Source organism: Eublepharis macularius, chromosome 4 (genome assembly GCF_028583425.1).
Source record: "Eublepharis macularius isolate TG4126 chromosome 4, MPM_Emac_v1.0, whole genome shotgun sequence".
NCBI classification, from domain to species: Eukaryota; Metazoa; Chordata; class Lepidosauria; order Squamata; family Eublepharidae; genus Eublepharis; species Eublepharis macularius.
The window spans coordinates 71,181,323-71,201,664 of record NC_072793.1 but is presented as its reverse complement, the minus strand read 5'-3'; the positions used below and the strand labels follow the sequence as shown (position 1 = coordinate 71,201,664).

The 20,342-nt window shown below is 48.5% G+C and overlaps 1 protein-coding gene across 1 annotated transcript in view; it reads left to right on the top strand.

Moving 5' to 3' along the window:
- The window catches only part of FSTL4 (follistatin like 4), a 733,440-nt gene extending 721,530 nt beyond the window's left edge, over positions 1-11,910 (top strand). Inside the window, exons 14-15 of the mRNA XM_054977698.1 lie at positions 10,031-10,140; positions 11,208-11,910. Coding sequence (XP_054833673.1) covers positions 10,031-10,140; positions 11,208-11,910 — 813 coding nt within the window. The remainder of the gene's footprint in view (positions 1-10,030; positions 10,141-11,207) is intronic.
- The last annotated feature ends 8,432 nt before the right edge of the window (positions 11,911-20,342 follow it).

The window sequence follows — 20,342 nt, the reverse complement described above, 5'->3', positions numbered from 1 at the left end:
GACGGGGGCCCTCGCTTTTAATTTTCAAAAATAGGCCTTCGTCATATGTTTGCAGGACAACCAATTTTTGGGGGGGACTCCCTCGGGAGGCCCCATCTTCTAGTTAAGAGAAAAACGATACACCGGGCAAAAAGGAAAAATACACTGAGCAAAAGAAAAATGCACTGAGCCAAAAGAAAAATACACGGAGCAAGAGGCATACGGGTGTGGGGTACTTTTGGGTTGCCCTCACTTGGAAGGCCTGGCAGGGCTTCATTAAAACTTCAACATGTCTCCCCCCCTTCTTTTCCCTTGTGCGGTACGGGCAAGGGAAAAGATTACGTGGGGCAGACGGCTGCTGGCGGAAAGGGCCGAAGTGGAGCCGAAGGCGCTCGGCGGCGTTTATCGAAAAGCGGCGGAGACGGCCGAGATCTGCCGGCGCCACTGGGTCTGGGTTATTTGGGGGTCATCTTGGCGCGGGGGATTCTGGCTATGTAAATGAGGTACGCTGCCCCTTGTGCGTGGCGAACGCACCCCAATAACACATTCCAGAGGTAACATATTTACAAAATACTGGCGGGTCTTTTACCTTTGCACTAAAGCGTACTAGATGGTGGCGCCGTATAGCAACTCACCATGACGAATATGAACATTAGTAAAAGAGGGATGTTGGGTTTCCTGGGGGTCCTTTTCCAGGGGAGGCACGGCCCTCAAAGCCAAAGCCGACCATCATGCGAAAGCGTGGGTCTGGCAGGTGAGACCCCGAATCTACGTAGATGCGGGATCTTCACCAGCACGGCGGGTGAAATGTTTTCAAATACAGAGATCACCTTTATTGGTGTGTCTCCAATATTGGAAATGCATTCACTCTTGGGCTAAAGCCTCTCCAACCACTTTCACACAGCAAATCTCTTTTGCCTGTGCAATTTTTTCCGAACATGCGGCTGACAATCCAATTAAGAATCACTCTCGGTGGTGGTCCTATTTGGCTTTGGTTGCCGTGTCTTCCCCAAGGGTCCCAACTGTGGGGCCCGCCTAATGAAGTTAAAGAATAGAACTGGAAAAACTTTTGACATTTACACCGATATCTACATATTCTACTATTTCTTTTATTCTAAAGCTACAAAGGTCTGGTCTAAGGGGACACAGGGTATCTCTGGCCCAGGGTGAAGGGATATCTGGCGAATCACTGGGCAGAGGGGGGCTAGGCTGGTGGCGGCTCCCCCAGGGTCATACACAGGAGGGGCGGTTCGCAGCGGCTTCCCTTTCCATTCCTTTAATTGAGAGGCGTGAAAGTATTTTAGCCAAGTGCCTCCTGTCTTTCTCTGGATAGCTACCTGATAGACGGCTGGGGAGACTCTTTTCGTGATGGGGACTGGGCCCTGCCATTTGGCTGCTAGTGAATGCGCCTTCTGCGAGAACTTCCTGTACAGAACGAGCTGTCCTTCCTCCCACTGCCTGGGGTTCCTGACCCATCCTAATTTGCGGTCCATCTCTTTCTGAGCGGTGCCCAACTTCTGGGCCACTTGCATGTGGACAGCGTGTATGGATGAGAGCAGATCCTGGACCCAGGCGTCATTAATCACTACGGGCTGCATATCAGAAGGGAGCTGCGTATCTAGCCAGAAGGCTTCCGGGAGCTGCATTCTTCGCCCTGTCATTACCATATGGGGGGTGAGCCCGTGAACTGCGGTGGTGCCTCTGATGGCCATTAGGATTATGGGGAGTTTTTCATCCCAGTCTCTCCCGGAGGAGCGAACCATTTTGCGGAGAGCCTCCTTGAGGGTCCGGTTGGTTCTTTCTATGGCGCCCGAGGCTTGAGGGTGGCCGGCTATGTGGAAGCGCTGCTGGATGCCTAGCGCCTTGCACAGCTCCTGGGTGACTTCTCCGATGAAGTGTGAGCCTAAATCAGAGTCCATGACTCTCACGATGCCCCATCTTGAAAAGACATTGTTGAACAATAGTTTGGCTGTGGTGGCTGCATTGTTGCGCTTGCACGGAAACGCTTCGACCCATTTGCTAAAGGGGTCTATGACAGTGAGACAGTAGCGATTGCCGCGAGGAGTGGGGGGAAGGGGGCCGATAAAGTCAATCTGTATGCGAGCCCAGGGTCCGTTAATTCTCTGATGCTGGAGGGGGGCTCTAGGTCCGGTGGGGTCTGCATTGACCATAGCGCAGGACAGACAGTTGTCCACCCATTGCGCTACTTCGGTGCGCATGCCAGGCCACCATCCAACCTCTTTTACCCTTTCCAGAGTCAGGTCCTTGCCTCGGTGTCCCTGCTCGTGGACAAACTGAATCAGGTCGGCCCTGACTTCCAGTGGCACTACCCAGTGGCGTTCGCCGGCTGCATCTACTGCCCAAACTACGCCTTCCTCTTCTCGGATCATTAGTCTTCCTGTCTGATCTCTCCCTGCGGTTAGGAGGTCAGTTATTTCTGGGTCAGATAGCTGTAGTTGCGCTAGGTCTAGTGTTCCCGTAGTTCCCTGAGCCTGGCTGCGGGCTTGTGCTCGAGTGGTGACAGGGTGTAAGGGGCAATCGGTAGCTGGTTCCGGTAGGGGAGCATTTTCAGTGGCGGCTGCCTTGGCTGCGAGGTCTGCCTGGTCATTCCAATAAGCGGTCTCTGAGTTTGTCTTCTGGTGTCCTTTGACATGGGTAACCTGCGTTGGGCCTGAGCGGGACTGAAGGAGTGCTGCTACTTGCTGCCATAGCTGTAGGTGGGCTACGGGTTTCCCATCGCTAGCTCTCCACCCCTGATTCTGCCATACCGGGAGCCAGACCGTGGCGGCTTTGGCCGTCCAATCCGAGTCTGTGTAAATGGCCAGCGGGCTTTCTGGGGGCTCAAACTCGAGCACTGCCAGAAGCGCTTGCACCTCAGCCGCTTGGCTGGAATGGGGGCGGGCTGGACCTTTGAGAGTATGGGCGTCACTCACTCGCACGGCGCCGTAGCCTGTCCGAGGAGAGCCTCCAACGTGAAAGGAGGAGCCGTCACAGAACCAGCATGTGAATCCGTTCTGTCGGGCTTCCTCTAGCGGGACTCCCCAAGTGACTGGCCAGACAACCTGCGGTGGCGGGTCCAGGGGGCACTCGTGCTCGGTCCCGGTTACCAATAGGCCATAGGGGGCTGGAGGTTCGGTGGTCTCCTTTTTAAATTCCACTCCGCGGTTGACTAGGGCCAGGGTCCACTGCGCTATGCGGGCGTTTGAGACTTGTCCGTCTTGTATTTTTCCCGACAGGATATATTTGAGAGGCGTGTGAGTGGTTTGCACTATTGTACGTGAACCTCCTATGATAAATTCCCAATGGGTCAGACTCCAAACCAGGGCAAGGCATGTCTTCTCGCATGGGCTAAACCTAGTTTCTACTGCGGTTAGGTTGCGAGAGGCATAGGCTACTACTCTAGCGGTTCCCGCTTGCTGCTGGGTGAGCGTGGCTCCTATGCTCTTGTCTGACACTGCTAACTGAATAAAGAACGGCTGGGTGACATCTGGATGGGCTAGGGCCGGGGCTGCGGCCAGGCTGCGCTTTAGCTCGGCTAAGGCTGTCTGTTGCTCCGGTCCCCACTCCCAGGGAGTGTTCTTCTTGAGGAGAGCATAAAGGGGGCGAGCTTTGTCTGCAAAGGACTCGATGAAGTCTCGGGAAAAGTTGAAAGTTCCTAAAAGGGCTCTGAGGGAGGGGACATCGGTGGGTGCAGGCAGCTTGGAAATGACCTCCATTCGCTGGGCGTCCGGGGTGCGACCCTCGGGTCCCAGGGTCAGACCCAGGTACTTGACGCTGGTCTGAACCAATTGGGCCTTTTCCCTGCTTGCCTTGAACCCAGTCTCGCGGAGGAGTTCCAGGACTTCCCTGGTGATTTGGCGGGCTAATTCTTCCGTGGGGGCGTGGACCAAAATGTCATCCACGTAGCTCAGTACGTGGGGCCTCGAGGAGGGTTGGAGGCGTTCCCACATCTGAACCACATGGGCATGACAAATACTGGGGCTGGAGTGGAATCCCTGGGGTGTCCGCTTGAATGCGTATTGCTGGCCGCGGAAAGTGAACGCGAACTTGTACCAGCAAGACTCATGCAACCGGATAGAGTGGAAAGCATTGGCCAGGTCTATGACCGAGTAGAACCGGGACCCAGCGGCAATGGCCGTTAGGATCTCATTATACTTGGCCACAACCGGGGCAACTGGAGGGGTAGTGGCATTCAGGGCACGGAAGTCGACCGTCATTCTCCAGGTCACTCCATCTGCTTTTAGAACTGGCCACAATGGGGCGTTGCAGATGGACTGCATCGGGAGTATGACGTCCCACTCAAGGAGTCCTTCTATAGTTTTGGCTATCCCTGCCTCAGCTTCCGCTGGGTACTTGTACTGTCTTTGGGGAGGGGGGTCCTTTCCTTCAATCAGGACGCAGGCGCCCTTCACTATCCCACACTCGGCCTTGTCTGTCACCCACACTTCGGGAAAGTCCTGAACCCAGGGGTCTCCTGTGATGGGGGCGAGAGGGAGGGGGGCCTTAAGGGCTGCGCACCGATGGATTGCATTGACGAAGTCTGGGCCTCCTGGGATGCGCCACAGGAGCCCATTTGCTAGGTCAATGGTCAGTCCCTCGGCACGGAAAAATGGCATGCCCAAAAGTCCATCGTCTTCTCCCCGGTTTGCGCATGCCGAAATCCGGGTGGCCAGGTTCCCAACGGAGAGGGGGATATCCTGCCAGACCTGGGATTCCTGCATGCCGCCTCCAAAACCGGCGAGCTGCATGGTTGTGGGGGTCTGGGTGCCCTTCGTAACTAAGGTGGGCCGGAGTATATTAAGTGAAGCTCCGGTATCTATGAGGAGAGTGGCAGGCTTCTTCTTTTCCCCGGGAGTCCCGATCCCTGCCTTTACTGTCGGTCTCCCCCATGTGTCCGGCTTTAGTTTGGCAACTATGCCCACGGAAGGAGACTGGGACTCGGGGCAACCCTATTCTGATCCTGCACACTGGTCGGTGGAAGCGGCGCTTCCTCTAAAGGGGTTGTTGGGGCTCGGTCGTTCCCGGACCGCAGCTATCGGGGGACTCGAGAAGGGAGGGTCCGGCGGTAAAGGGGGCGCTGACGGAGGTACTGGGGGCTGTTGCTGGTCTTCCCACTCCATGATCGCCTTCATTAGAACGGACGTGGGCTTCCCATCGAATAGCTCCATGTTCGCTCCAATGTTTTTGAGGCGCATCCATAGTTCCCAACGGAGGGAGTCCCTGGACTGGGGCGTGCTGCCACGGTCCCGGTAGCCCTCGTGGTCGCCCTGCGATGCTCCCCAAGCGTTAGACTGATCTGGAGGCGGGTAGACCTGATGGTTGTACGGGTGTGATGCTCGCGAGTGAGAAGGGGCTAGGGGCGCCTCCTGTAATCGGGGCTCGTGGGGTCCCTGCTGGGAGGAGGAACTGTAACTCGGGGTGGGCGCAAAGGAAACTCCCGGACGGTAGTCCCTCGGCCCTCTTCCCCGGTTAAAGCTACTGCTCCTTCCCCTCAGGATCCCTCCCCTTGCCTCCGGGTACGGGCTGCGTCCCTGTGGTCGGTACTGAGAGTGGGGGCCATGGTTGGCATAGGTGACTGCACTTATCGGCTCGCTCTCCTTTCTACGAGAGGCCGGGGACTTCACATGGCGGATGGCACCGGTCTCTCGCAACAGGCCAGCAATGCTCCTGATGCGGGATTCCAGTTCTCCCCATGTAATGCTCCCGGGCTCGACTCCTGCTAGGGCTAGGCGAGTGGTGCTGTTTAGTCCATCTATGACTGCCCTCCTGAATTCTAAGTCGTCGAAGTCCGGCATGTCGCTCAAATCTAAATCTACCTCGTCTGCTAGTTCGGCTAGGAGCTGTTTCCTGGCTAAATATGCCTCTGGATCCTCTCCGGGTTTTTGAGACTCTGCGATGTACAGGGCTTTCAAACTCTTGGTGGGCCACAGGAAGGCGCACAACTCTTTCATGGCACCATACTGACTGCGAGTAGCTAGTCTCCGGTTAGAAATATATGCGTTGAGAGAGGTGACTATTTCGGGGCTGGCACAATGGCGGGCCAGCTGAGCTACATCGGAGCCACTGGCGGAGGGCTGGGACATGGTCACGTGTGCAAACCATTGTATAGCTGAATCTCGGTTCAGGGGTCCCATGCGGTCCGCTATGGCTTGGAGCTCATCGGGCCTCCAATTGCGGGTTTCCTTAACTATTCGGTCTGTCTTCCTGCCATCCTCGTCTGTGGAGACAATTTCTTTAGTAGCTATTGGATGGAGGGGCTGTGGAGCTTCCTCGGGCTGGGACGAAGGAGGTGACCAACTGTCGGTACTACCTTCGGGGAGGGCCAAGAGGGCTGCGGGATGCACGGCGGAGATTACGGCCTGCTGCATCCCCAGGTGCTGCTTTAGGGCCTCTAGCTCCCTCTTACAGGCGGAGTGGTCTGCTGCGGCTATCTTTGCAACCTTCTGCTCTGCCATGAACTGGGCAGCATGGGTTAATTTTGCAATCTTCTCCTGTCCTTCAATTACTGCGTGCTCAGCCATATCGGCACGAGCGGTGGCCACTTCAGCCTTGTGCTGGGCGTCTTGGAGGGCAGCGGCTAGACCCTGCTTCTCCAGCATGAAGTTAACGCGTTCTGAACGCCACTCGGCTGCTTTTTCCTCATGTTCCTTCTTTTCTTTCCTTAACTGCTCTATCTCCTGTTCCTGCTCTTCTTGAGCTATCTGTAGCTTATTAATTAGGGACACGCTGTCCTGTAGGGCGGTGAAAAGTGCCCAAGCTCCGTATCTATCTTTCTTACTGGACCTGGGTTTCTCCTTTTCACAAAAATCTTGGAAGGCGCTTCTGACTATCTGGAGCGGGTCGGGTCCCTTGAAGGAACCGGCTTCCCAAGGGCAATCTCCCTTCTTAACTAGCCACTTCTCCAGGCGGGGCACGGTGGGGGCTGCCCGGTACATCTTTCTTTTTCGTTTAAGGCTGATCACGGGGGAGGTTACAGAGTGGATCAGCGACACCAGGGGTGGGGCGATTAAAGCTATTCAAGGGTTTTAACAACTTCTTCCTCTCTATGTCCCTTTTGGGAGGTTTATCCTTCCCTCAGGTCCTCAAGGGTTTTTACCAGGGGGTTTTAAGGTTCTACTTTTAGGGTTTACAGGGTATTTAAGGGTCCTACACTCAGCTCTTCTCCACCGGGGGAGAAGGAAAATTCCTATTCCCGTTTCAAGCTTGCCTACAAGCCACGGGACCAGGAAAAGTTTACTGGCTCAGAGGGTGCTCTCAAGCTCTCTAAGCCCAAGAACAAAAACTTCTCAGTGCTTCCAAGCCTCTGCCTAGAAGCTAAAGCTCAGGGGTCTCCCAAGCCTATGTGCTCAGAAAACCAAAAAGGGTTCCCAAGCCTCTGCCCGGAAACTGCAACTAAGGGGTCTCCTAAGCCTCTGCTCAGGCAACCAGAAATGCTCCCAAGCCTCTACTCAGGAACTGAAGTGCTTCCAAGCCTCTGCTCAGAAGCCAAAATGCTCTCAAGCTCTCTGCCCAAGAACTATACTCAAAGTGTCCCCAGGCCTCGTGCTCAGAGACAAACGGTTAAACTGTCTCCAAGCCTCGACCAAAAGACTGAAAGCGCTCAAGGACTGCCTCTGCAAGTCCCCAAGCAAAATGGCTCAGGAGTAAAGCTTACTGTACTCCCAAGCGAGGTGCGCTCAAGAGTTCTAACAACTCCCAAGCAAAAGTGTGCCCAAGAGTCCCACTGACTCCCAAGCGAGGTGCGCCCACGAGTCTGACTTAAAACTCGCAAGCGGAAAGGCGCCCAAGAGTCTAACTTAAAACTCTTAAGCACGGTGCGGCTGGCTGCCGCGGGGCTTCAGGAACCTGGCTTTAGATTCCCAAAGCTAAACTGACCAAACGGACTATCGATCCCTTCACGTTTCCTCCGGAGCGGGGATTGAAGCCTAAGTGCTGGCAGGAACGGGGTTTGGACGGACTTAGGAGAGACGGGGGAGGGCGGAAAAGAATTTTATATGTGTTGCTTCAGGAAGTATATATATGCGTATATATCTAGAGCCTACTTCTGGGATCCCACCCACATAGACGCGTTTAGGCGGCCCGGAAGGTGGCCAGGAACTTCACCAGTTCAGAGGTCCTCACCCACAGTACACCGGTTATAACGGCTGGAGGGCCTCGCGGTGCACCACAAAAGGCAAGTAGTCCAAAGCTGGCTGAAGGAGGAAATGGGGAAAAGCCAACCCACAAGATAGAAATGCTCGCTAGAGCCACACACAATCACACTTTTAATTCCCTGAGCTAAAATTGCGCTCTTTACACTGAGGTCTGGAAAATTTTCCTCTAAGTCAGTTCGCTGAAGACACGCGTGTCGACTCACGTGTATTCACACGAACCGGGTAATGCCCGCATTCTCCACCAGTAAACTGTTACCAGAACTGCTCTTTTATTATAATGGGGAATTAGCTGTAGCAGTCTGTAACTATTAATATTAAGCGAGGATCATAACCTATGTTTACGGAGGTCCCGATCCCAGACACTCTAGTGAAAAAGAGGCAGACAACGAGTCAGGTACAAACACGTGTATTGAGTGTAGCGTAAGCCTAGCTTGCACAATCATACAGAGAACACACAAGACCCAAGAAATACAGGGTATGAAATACAGAGACGTTCGCATTAGCTGGTTCCCAACGATGATAGGGGGAATACTCACTTATCCTGGAGCGAAGCAGAGACGCAGCAGCGAGGGTGGCCCAATGCCAGCACTGGGACCACAGACGGACAGCAAGGAGGTCTGGATAGGGAATGGCCGGAGCACCGAGTGGTCTGAGAGACCAGCTTAAATACCCCAAAACGTACCCTGGGGCTGGTGCTGCACTTGGTGGTTCTCACAGATTAAAACAAAGGGTCTAATGGGCTACTGAATGGCTTAGATGGGCCACTTTGGTAATCAGATTGTGATAAGTGACACCTCAGGAAGAGGGGACAAAAGAGGGAGGGGGAAATCCAAGTGGGCTGAAAGGATGTTCCAGCGGACAGGGCTTGTCCTGATGTCATCAGCTTCTGGAATGCGGAGGTTTCTTTGAGATGCATTCGCTAAGTGCTTGGGATGGTCAGCACTTAGTTCTTCTCCGGGGCGGCTCCTAAGATATGCAGAGCGGGGCGAGGGGCTCTCGCTGCAGACGTGGTGTGCCCGCTTCGCCGAAATGGCTTCCCAAAGCAGTCTTCTTCCCAGGGTCTTCTGGCTGCCTGAGAACATGGATGCCGGCTGGGCATAGCTGGGCTGGTTTGCAGGTTGCCCGGTAGCGAGGGCAAGCTCGGGGACCGGCTCGCGGGAGGCTCCAGGCGGGAACTGACCAGGGAGCGCCTAGCCAGGCTCGCTGGAGGTTTCCCCGGCGGGCGCCCGGCTGCTAGCAGCGGCTTGGGCCCATATGAGGCAGGCTCCCATGGAGGCAGCGGGAACAACACTTTAAAGCACAGTCCAAAGCAGGGAACAGGCACGGTCCGTGGCAGATGGCAAAGCAGGCACGGGGAACACTGGTAACAGAGTCCAAACACACACTGGGAAATCCAGATACAGGTCAGGGCAGGGCTGCCCAGAGAGAGAGTCCTTTGTGCAGTTAACCAAACATGGAGTCAGCAAACTGCACAGTCTATAGCAGCAGCAAGGCAATTGACACGCAGGCAGGAAACTGACACGTGTATCAGAGCACACACGTGCAAAGCAGTCTTTGGTGCAGCAGTAAAACAGTGATGCAGGAAACTTTACCACAGTTCATGGCAGGCCTTAAAGCAGGGGAGGGGGCCTACTTGGCAACAAGGACTCTATTTCAACACCCACATGATTGCTTTGTCTTTTGATATAAACAGCTTGAAAGCAGCTTATTCTCTTGCCTTGAAAATGTCATATTCACAAAAACACCATTTCATTAACATTCCTTTATTCCAGGCAGCAATCCAACCATCATTTTGATTTATTGAATTCTGCAATATACATATAGGTAGCCTCAGATTTATATTTTAGTGCCTCATTCATTGCTCTGTCCATGCCCAATGTTTTGATTGTTTGTTATAGGTAATACCAGAGGCAAGTACAGGAGAGAATCTGCATATCATTCATACCCATTTGGATGGAATGGATGATTACTTTATTCCAACCACAAATCTCATTATTAATCACATCAGGTAAGAAACCTCCTAGCCTCAGTAGTTTGTACTTTCATTTTGATACTGTTATTAATCATGATTACTTGCTTTACTTTTTTGGCAATTACTAGAAGCTTCACTAATCAACTGTGGGTTCACCAAGCTAGGAAATATAAACCATAGATATACAAGAACTAAAAGGCCAATAAACAGGAAACACTCAAGGAAGCAATAAAGCAGTATGACCAGCATGAGATGCAATTAACATTCTTGCTGTGCAGCCACTCTCAATTTTTTCTTCATGTGCCGAAGAGATAACAGTTTCAGTGAATTCATTATCTACTTGGAAACACTCTAATTAGGATTTTACCATTGTCATACTTCCTTTTGGGAGGGAAGGTGGCATGAATAGCCCAATATCTTGTAAAATCTTAGTGTGTTGGACTAGGATTGGGAATTTCCAGGTTCAGCTCATGCAGCCATGAAACTGACTGGGCGACCTTGAATAGCCACACTCTCTTAGCCCAATTTATATCACATACCTGTAAGCGCAAAATGGAGAAGGAAAGAACCATATATGCTACTATGAGCTTCTTGGAGGGTAGCAGGATAAAACTAATAATTTAATGCATTACTACATTGTTAAACAATCAAAAACACTAAAACCAGCTTTAAACAAACACACCCACACCCAGCTATATCGCAGTTTAAGTTTCTTATTTTAGTCCAATATTAATCACAGTTCTCAATAATATGTAGAACAGCAAGCTAATTCTTCAAGTCATTTATGTGAAATAATTCAGTAGTCTTATCAACAGCATTCATTTTTAATATGCATCCTTTTCAACCATCTGAGTGCTTTAACAGGCAATGCTGTTCTGGCATAACATAATGATTAAGAGTCAGGGTATGATGTCAGAATCACCAGTTAAACACTCAGCTCAGCTGAGTACTTTTTGGTGGCAATAATAGTTCTGACCATATCAATAGAATACATTGAACAGTTAGTAGTATTCTCTGAGCCACATTGCCAAATGCCTTGAGGTACCTGTCAAGTACAGGTCTTCACACAATTTTGTTTTATTTATTTATTTATTTCTTTTCAGATTTGGTTTCATCTTTAACAAATCGAAATCTGAAGTTCACAAAATAGATCTGGAAACTGTGGCTCTCATCAAGACTATCAGCTTTAAGAACTACAGCTGTTTGCCCCAAGCCATGGCCTATACCCACTTGGGTGGCTACTTGTTCATCCAGTGTAAAATGAATACATCAATACTAATAACTCCACAGCTTATAATTGACAGTGTTACAGATTCTGTTATTGGTCCCAACAGTGACGTATCAGGTACTCCCTATATTTCCCCGGATGGACGCTATTTGGTCAGCACTGAGGAACACAGCGGAAGGATCCGAGTCCAGGCAATAACAGTCCAAGGGGAAATCAAGTTGATTTATGACTTACAAACCACCATACAGATATCTGATCTGACATTTCTGTCCTCTTTCACTGAAGGCAATCAGTATTATATATATGCTACTTCACATTTGCAAACAGATGTACTTTTTGTAGAGCTGTCAACAGGGAAAATGGACATATTGAAGAATTTAAAGGACCCTATCAAATCTAAAGACTGGCCCTGGAGCAGCTACAACAGAATTATCCAAGACAGTGGATTATTTGGGCAATACCTTATTACACCAGCCAAGGATTCACTATTTATTATTAACGGGCGACAAAACACATTACGCTGTGAGGTTTCAGGTATCAAGAGGGGCAATACAGTGGTTTGGGTTGGAGATGTATGAAAGGGACAGAAGACAAGTTTCAGGGGGAAAAGTACTGATTGGACCTTTTCACTGCACAAAAAAAAATATGCAGTAGCATTGTATATTTTTACACTGAGGAGAAAACTGTATAAGCTTCATGGTGCAACATTGGCCTACTTGCAAGATTCATAATATAAGGTATGCTCTGCTACTAGGAACTGGTTTTGCTGAGAATTTGTATGAAAGTCATAGACTTTACAGCTTGAGTTATGGAAAGTATATTGGGAAAGGGAATAATTTCTCCACCTGGGATTACATACAGCTCATTCCTTGGTGATTCTGTAGAATAAAACCACTTTTGAGTTGGAACGCCAATGAATCCTTAAATTCTATCTCGCTTATCAGTATTCATTCTGTTGGCCCACCAAACCATTTTATGAAGTGTGTGTCACAAGGCAAAAAACAAGGCCTGTAGCTTAGACTATTTGACACAAACAGGCCAAATGGAGGGTTTTAGAATTCATGTACTTTGCAGAAGATGCAGTATCAGTTAAAAATCTTTTACAGCTTTTTAAAAATACATATATTACTGTTAGAAATACAAAATTTTATCCAGTTAGAAAATTTAAAGATTCAAACGGATAAAATTTCTACTCACTTAAGAATGAATAACAATAATATAATTTCTACATATATCATTTCAACACTTACAGGGGCAGCAATGCTCCTCTCCGAGACCTCCCTTAGCCTCTGACCTCCACTGAGGACATCATCCTTAACATCAAAGGAAAAATGTAAGAGGTGAAACTGATATTAGTGGAGACAAGAAATCACTCTGAGAGTGTAGATTGTTACATAAAACAGCCTTCAGAATGCAAAGGTCCACAAAAAAACCAGATCTTTAGGAAACAATATTGTTTCTTTTGTGAGAAAGCTTAACAATAACCTTAAAAAGCTGAGATGCTTTTTTGAAACCAAACATGACAGAACCGTATACTGTCACCTCCTTTCCCCTCCTTCCCACCTCTACTTTCACATTAAAATGGATGTGGTTGGAACCCACCCACACCTCTTCAGTACTGGTAAGAACATTTTGTATGAGACATTTTGAAAAATAAAAGTGGGGTAGATTTGAAAGCTAGAAAACATGTGGGAAAATATGCAAAAATCTTCTATGTAATCAGGAAATAAAGCTTTTTATTTATTTTTAAGCAGCAGAAGCCATGCAAAGTGTGTAAAATGAGCTGCTGTTTTAGCAGACATGAAAATAAGCAGTGGCATCCCCATTGTAGAGAGAAACATTTCCAGAAATCATTTATTCCCCTTCATTAAAAATTTACCATTACTCGAAGTAATTGGGTTCTTCATAAAAACAATGGCTATGTCTTGAAAGGCACCCTTTTCAGCAGCATATTTCTGTGCAGAAAACTTTTAGCCTTTGTATAAATCAGGTTCTTAATTTACATCTGTCACCCAAGAGCCTGGAAAAGAAGCAGGGACATTGCTGCTGCTGTTCATACTTGCCTCATTCATAATGTTCTCATTTATAGTCAATTATCATTCAGTTATGAAAAAATAGAGTAATCTAAAACCAATTAAAAAATACCCGAAGATGCAGCAGCAAACACTGAGAACTGTAAGCTGATTTACCATAAAACTTTACATCCATTTTCATAGTTAGAAGATGTAAAATATATGTACCTTGTTAAGGTTGGAATCAGCCACTAATCACAGTTTGACAAGATTCAAGTCCAGTAGCATCTTGAAGATGAACAAGATTTTCAGGGTAAAAGCTTTTGAGAATCAAAGGTCCTTATCAGACATGAGTGCTGCTGGACTTGAGTCTTGCTGTCCTAATGCAGGGCAACATGGCTACCCATTAATATCACAATTTGGAAACAGAAGGAATAATTAACACTATATAATCAACAGCCACAATCTCAGTATAGTCTCAGCCATCAAAAATCACATGAAGCTGCCTTATATCATCAGATCATTGGTCCGGCAAGGTCATTATTGTCTATGCTGTCTGGCAGCAGCTCTACAGGGTCTCAGGCAGAAGTTGTTTACGTCATCTACTACCTGACCACCCCCCCTTTTTTCACTGGAGATGCCAGGGATCAAACTGGGGACTTTCTGCATGCAAAGCAGATGCTCTACCAATGAGCCTCAGCAAAGTTGGTTCAAACTTACTTTTTTCAAGAGCAATATTTGTTGTACTGAGTTTATTGATGGATATGGAAGCTGATTTATTCTGTTTGGTGTGAGCTTGTCAACCAACATTAACACAAAACCATTTACTGAATACTTATGGTGATGTTTGGAAGAATGATTTAACAAAAATGCTTGAGATTAATCCCAAAATACAATTCACAGTACTGAAAGAGAGGCATTTCCTATTAGTTTTCCCCCAATGATATCTTTTTTTAAGTCTATCTCTGTGTATCTCAAGGCTGCATCTGCACTGCGAATATAAATTGTTGAACAGACAACCATAAGTGTATGTGACAGTACTTAGGATTGCTAACCAAGTATTCTCAGTGTCCTCACAACCCTACATCTCCCCCCCTTTTTTTCAGTGAAGCCATTAGTTTTACAACAGGTGAAGTCTGTAGAGCAGATTTAACTAAAAGTCAGCTTATTCCGGTTGCTTTGAAACGGTTGGACAGCAAATGCAGAAGATCTGAAGCTTGGGAATTAATGAAGCACAAAGCTCTTGAAATTATCTTGAACCCACTGCTTAAACTTTACATGAGTGTAGAGTGCTCCAGCACCTTTACATGAAAGAAAGGTAGGATAACTATTAATAGACAGTGGCTGTCTACTACCCATCCCAGTGTGATCAATGCTAAGTTATACATAATTTTTGCTAAAGCTTACAGAACTTTTCCTAAGAGCCATAGGAGGTTAGAGCATAGATAATTAATAATGGAAATAACCTCCTTTTTATTAAAATTCATTGGTCAGTAATAGTAAATCAAACTGTATCCATACATTGAACTTATTTTGGAGGGGTTTACTGGATCTAGCCGCTGCTCCAATGTCTTTTTTCTGATTTTTAAAAATATTTTACTCTGACTAAGGTACATTTCCCATAACCTAAGAACTTTGTGACATAGATATAGCAAAATGTTATGTTTATACATTTATTTAAAAACCAATCCTTGTAAATAATATTTTCAAGTAAATATATTTGAAATTAGGATGTGAAGGATGGGTAATAGACTTCACTTCTTTTGGTTAATCTTAACACAGCAGACTAGAGTTAACTCCAAAACTTTATCTTCCAAAGACACCCTTATCCTCCTTTCTTCTCTGCCCTCAAGGTCCATGGATGTATTTTTAAAATATCGTAATGGCTTCACCCTTCTTAGAAAATGATGTTTAATTTAGATATGTCCCACCTCTTGTGAACAGTTCCAATGATGTTTGATCTAATATAAGAAGTGCTGCACATTTGATACTCTTTTTTTCCTGTTATTATACACTGATCACAATTTCTCTGTACCACAAAAAGTATAAATCATGTTTGTCTCCTTCCAGCTTTTGTTTCTCAAACATATTAAATTTTATTGGTTGCATTTTCTGATTAATTCTTTTGGTCTGTATGTTTCATTTGGAGTACCATTACATACTACTTCTTTTTGGCCAATAAATTAATAGTCACAGTGATTAAATGAAAGCAATTTAAATGGATCTAGCATGTCATTAGTTGCCCTAACATGCTCATGAATCACTTGAAGCTCTGTTTGATGGACATAGAAATCGATGAACAAAGTCACTGATTTAAGATAAGAAATCAAGCCCTGAGATCCAGTGTAATGCTTTCTCATGGCTTAGATTAAATGAAGGGGCAGTACAGAAGAAATATCATTATTATAATGGGTGATTTTTAAAAGAAAAAAATTAACTACAATATTCAGTCCATCCACTTACCAGATACGTTTTTTTGCAGCAGTCCAATATCAGGCATTCGCCCACATTCCCTTCTTGACATATCTACAGGAAGCGCAATGGACCATTATGGGAAATAGAAGAACTGTGCATACCACCCATATTCCCATTCAAAGTCCTAGTACTCCATCCAGACCATAAGGATAAGGGAGGCATGCACAGGCATCTCATTCTCCAGTGTGGCTCAATGCATTGCCTGCTTTCTGAAGGAGAACATGATGCTACTGAGGAAATTGCTCTTTAATGAGGTACTAACTTGTCCAAATGTGACAACTTAAAACAGGAACAGAAAGCCTTATGTTTCTTTGAGTCTTGCTTAATTAAGTACTTCAGCACATAGCACTCTGCATTGCATGTTATCTTTGGCGCATTTGTCAGACACGTTCAGATAAAGTCAGTCAACACAAAACGACAGACAGGGCACGAGACCGAGCTCAGTGAGCACAGCAAGATGCATTTAGTCGAAGCCAAACAAGCCCTTCCAGAACTTTGAAAGGTTACTTCAAATTTAGCTGCCCTTTCCCCTTACAGCTCTGGCATTTCATGAAATGCAAGTCAAATGATTTTCTTTTTCAGAATGGTTACAGGCATTTTTTGGATTCATTTGAAAGGCATGTGTGCTCAAAGCCTCTTCCAAGAAGCTCTTAATTCAAAATTATGACACAAGCCCCCAAGCTTGTATTAAAAGATGAGCATCCACTAGAGGATGAAAACTCAACTATTCTCCTGTCTTCATAGATAGACATAACTGAATAGGACAGCCACTGAGAGATTAGCATCTTAATTCAAACCACTTCTGCTGAGACATCTCTCTACGGCATGGGCACAACATTTCTGGATAATGCCCTGATTTGTGATATAGTAATATCACTGTTGATATGTCCCATCCTAACAATTGCTGTGGTGGTCCAACATGTCTTGAAAAATGTGACTTGTGCCATACAATCTGCATGGCAACTGCTGCAGTTGCCTTACGCAGTTACAGAGCACAGAGAGGCCAGATGAGTGACCAGGGCTGTTTCCACACAGCTTACCTGTGCCCGTAACTTCCCGGTAGATTGTGCAAAAACCGTGGAAGATCGCGTTTTCTCGCGCTAGATTTGCGTGATGTCACGTGATGTCGCACAAATCTCGTGCGAGGAAACGCGATCTTCCGTGGTTTTTGCACAATCTACCAGGACATTACGGACACAGGTAAGCCATGTGGAAATGGCCCTGGTGAAGCAATTGGTGCATGTGGACTGCAAGGAGTGGGTGCTCATTATGCTCGTAGGATCTGCCTTCAAAACTGCTGGCTGGGATCTATAATATACAGAAATCCATTCCTGAAGCTGAAGCTTGTACTGTTGCTGGTCCACCTTGTGTGTACTCTGCAAACACTTCCTGCCATTGTAGAATTTGCTAGGCAGAGAAGTCAGCAATCTAACAATGTCATTTTCATTTTTATAAAACCAAGCTTCCAGTCCTTCAGGTGTCAAATCTAAAGTTGCATATGGGAATGCCAGATTCTCACATTTCACTCAAATGCCAACATATTTTATACCTGTTCAAATGAAGTTTAAATGCAGCTTCTGAGTGTGTATGCTGTAAAGATGAACAACTATTCTGTGCCTTTACTGTACCAGAATTTCTGTCTCCACTGTGTTACCACTAGACATGGGCACAAATGGAAAAAAACTACAAACATGCCGTTCGTTGTTCATTGTCACCGACAAACACAAACAGATGAACGGAAATGAACATGTCCCATTAACAAACGTGTTTGGTGTTCATTGGCACCAGGGCAGCCCCCTTAGCACTGAGAGAACCCATACTCACAGGAAGTGTTCAGCAGGCTCCCCTCCAGTCATCACCCAAGTTTGGTCAAGATTGCAATGTGGATCTTGGAGTTATACATTCCCAAATCCAATGCCCCCAGGAAACTCCCATTCGACACAATGGGAGCCACCAATTGTCTTTTGCCCCATGTACAAGTGGTGGAATCTAGGGGGTGGGGGCTTTGGCTGCTTGCTGGCGGCACCCTCCATGTGCCTGCCACCAGGCCTACTTTTTTTATTCCCAGCGTAGGCCAGAAGGTGGTTAATGTTGGTGGCCGTCAGGCCTGGCAGGCTAGGAGAGGCAGTGGGGGGCTGCCTCCCCTGGAGGGAGTGGGGGGGTCTGGCCACTTGCCAGCAGCACCTCCCATTTGCCCACCTGCCCAGCCTAAGTCTTTTTATTCCTTGCGGAGGCCAGAAGGAGGGTGATGAGTGCCGCCACCAGGCCTGGTGGGCTGGGAGTGGCGGCAGGCTGCCTCCCTTGGAGGGGCCAGGGGGGTCTGGCCACTGGCCAGCGGCACCCCCCCATGTGCCCACCCACCAGTCCTCCCAGAGGGTACCTTCTGGAAGGTATAAACAGTGGGTGATGTCGTTGGCCACCGCAGTCCAAAATGACCCACCCAGAATCTGCTAAGAAAATCCTCCAGCAAGACAAGTTGGCGAATGTGGAGGCCTTGTATACACAAATACACAACCTGGTGGGTCAGACACTGACGTACATTCACCAGATTGGGTATTTCAGGGCATTGGGGCCAATGGTGTTGTCCGCACCTCACGTGGCGTAGAGCCCGGAAAAAAAACACCAACTGGACATGCATGGAGCATTGGATGCCCCTCCAGTGTCAAAGCAGAGGCTGCCTCCAAGATGACCCACCATCCTGCCTTTGTGGAAAGGATGACGTATCAGGACCTATTCCCCCTTCTTCAATGGGAACAGCAGGTGCCATTGATTGGGGCCACCATGAAGGACAACTGCATGTGACACAGTTCCTGAGCTGCCCCTCGTGCCTGAACCCAGCATCTGTGGACATGAACTGCCTTCCTGCCTTCACAGAAAGGACATGAGTCATGGTGGGACCCATTCCCCCCGGTCAGAGGGGAGAGCCGGTGCCATGGACAGGGGTCACTGTGTTGCACTACCATCTGCACAACAGCAGCTGAGCTGGACCTGTTGCTGAGAAGTGGCAGCGGCAGACACCAACCACCTTCCTGCCATCACAGAAAGGAGGGGACGAGGCGGGACAAGTCGTTGGGAAGGGTCATGGCAATACCTGAGAGAGAGAGGTATGGACCAGGAACTGGAAAGATCCCAAGCGTTGTAAAGCCTCATCCGAGGAAACCACAGAGGTACTTTGCAGTGGCAGCTAACATCACACACCTTCCTGCGTGAGCAGAAAGGATGGGATGGACAGGACAGGAGAGGTAGTTGGGAGGGGTTGGAGTGGTTCCAGAGAAGGAGAGGAAGAAATAGGGCAGCGGCAGCAGCTGCTATCACCCACCTTCCTGCCTTTGCGGAAAGGACGGGAGTCGTGGGATACATTCCAACCCCCCAGCTCAAAGGGGTCCAGTCAGTCCCATTAACAGGGGAGCCACCATACTGTGCAACCATGCTGTACCACTAAACTGTACAATTATATGTGCAATCTCAGCCAAGCTGTCCCTCGTGACAAAGGAGGCAGCAGTAACATGGTAGTCCCTTGTGAAGCGGTGGCTGACATGACCCACCGTCCTGCCTTTGTGTAAAGGAGGGGATGGGCAGGACAGGAGAGGTCATTTGGAAGGGTCAGAGTGGTTCCACAGGGGGAGAGGTAGAAAGAGGGACCAGCAGCCCCGAGAACTGAGGGGGGACAGAGCAGTTCCACACCACTCCGAGACACCTCACCTGAGCAGGCAGTATGAGCACTACTGATAACAGTTTTGACGGCACCAGCAGATGCCAGCCACCTTCCTGCCTTCGTGGAAAGAATGGGATGGGATGGACAGCAGAGGTCTCCAAAGGGTTCGTAGAAGGAGAAACAGGGACCATGTGAGTGATGAAATGTGCAGACATGAACCACCTTCCTGCCTTCACGAAATGGACGGGAGAGAAAGGACAGTAGAGGCTGCTAGGAAGGATCAGAGTGGAAGCAGCCCCGAGATCTGAGGGGGGGATAGAGCAGTTACCCACCTCTCAGAGACACCTAACCTGAGCAGGCACTACTCCCTACTGTGAGCCTTTCCTGCCTTTGCGGAAAGGACAGGAGTCGAGGGACCCATTCCCCCCTGCTCAGAGGGCACAGCAGGTGCCCTGGATAAAGGGCATCATGCGGCACAACAACATGTGCAACATCTCTTGAGCTGTTGCACAAGTGCCCAAAGGAGGCTGTCACCAGCATCACCCATCTTCCTGTCTTTGCAGAAAGGAGGGGATGGATGAGACAGGAGAAGTTGCTGGGAAGGGTCAGAGTGGGGCCAGCAAGGGAGAGGAAGAAACGGGGCAGCAGCAGCAGCTGACATTGGCCAACTTCCTGCCTTTGCGGAAAGGACAGAGCGGCGGGACCCGTCCCCCACTGCTTGGAGAGGACAGCAGGTGCCTTGGATAGGGGGCACTGCACCACACAGGGATCATTAGGAAGGGCCCGAAAGTGCCTCCATACAGAGGTGTTGAAACGTGGACCACTAACTGTCCCAGGGAAAGGAGGATGAATGGTTACAGGCTGTGCT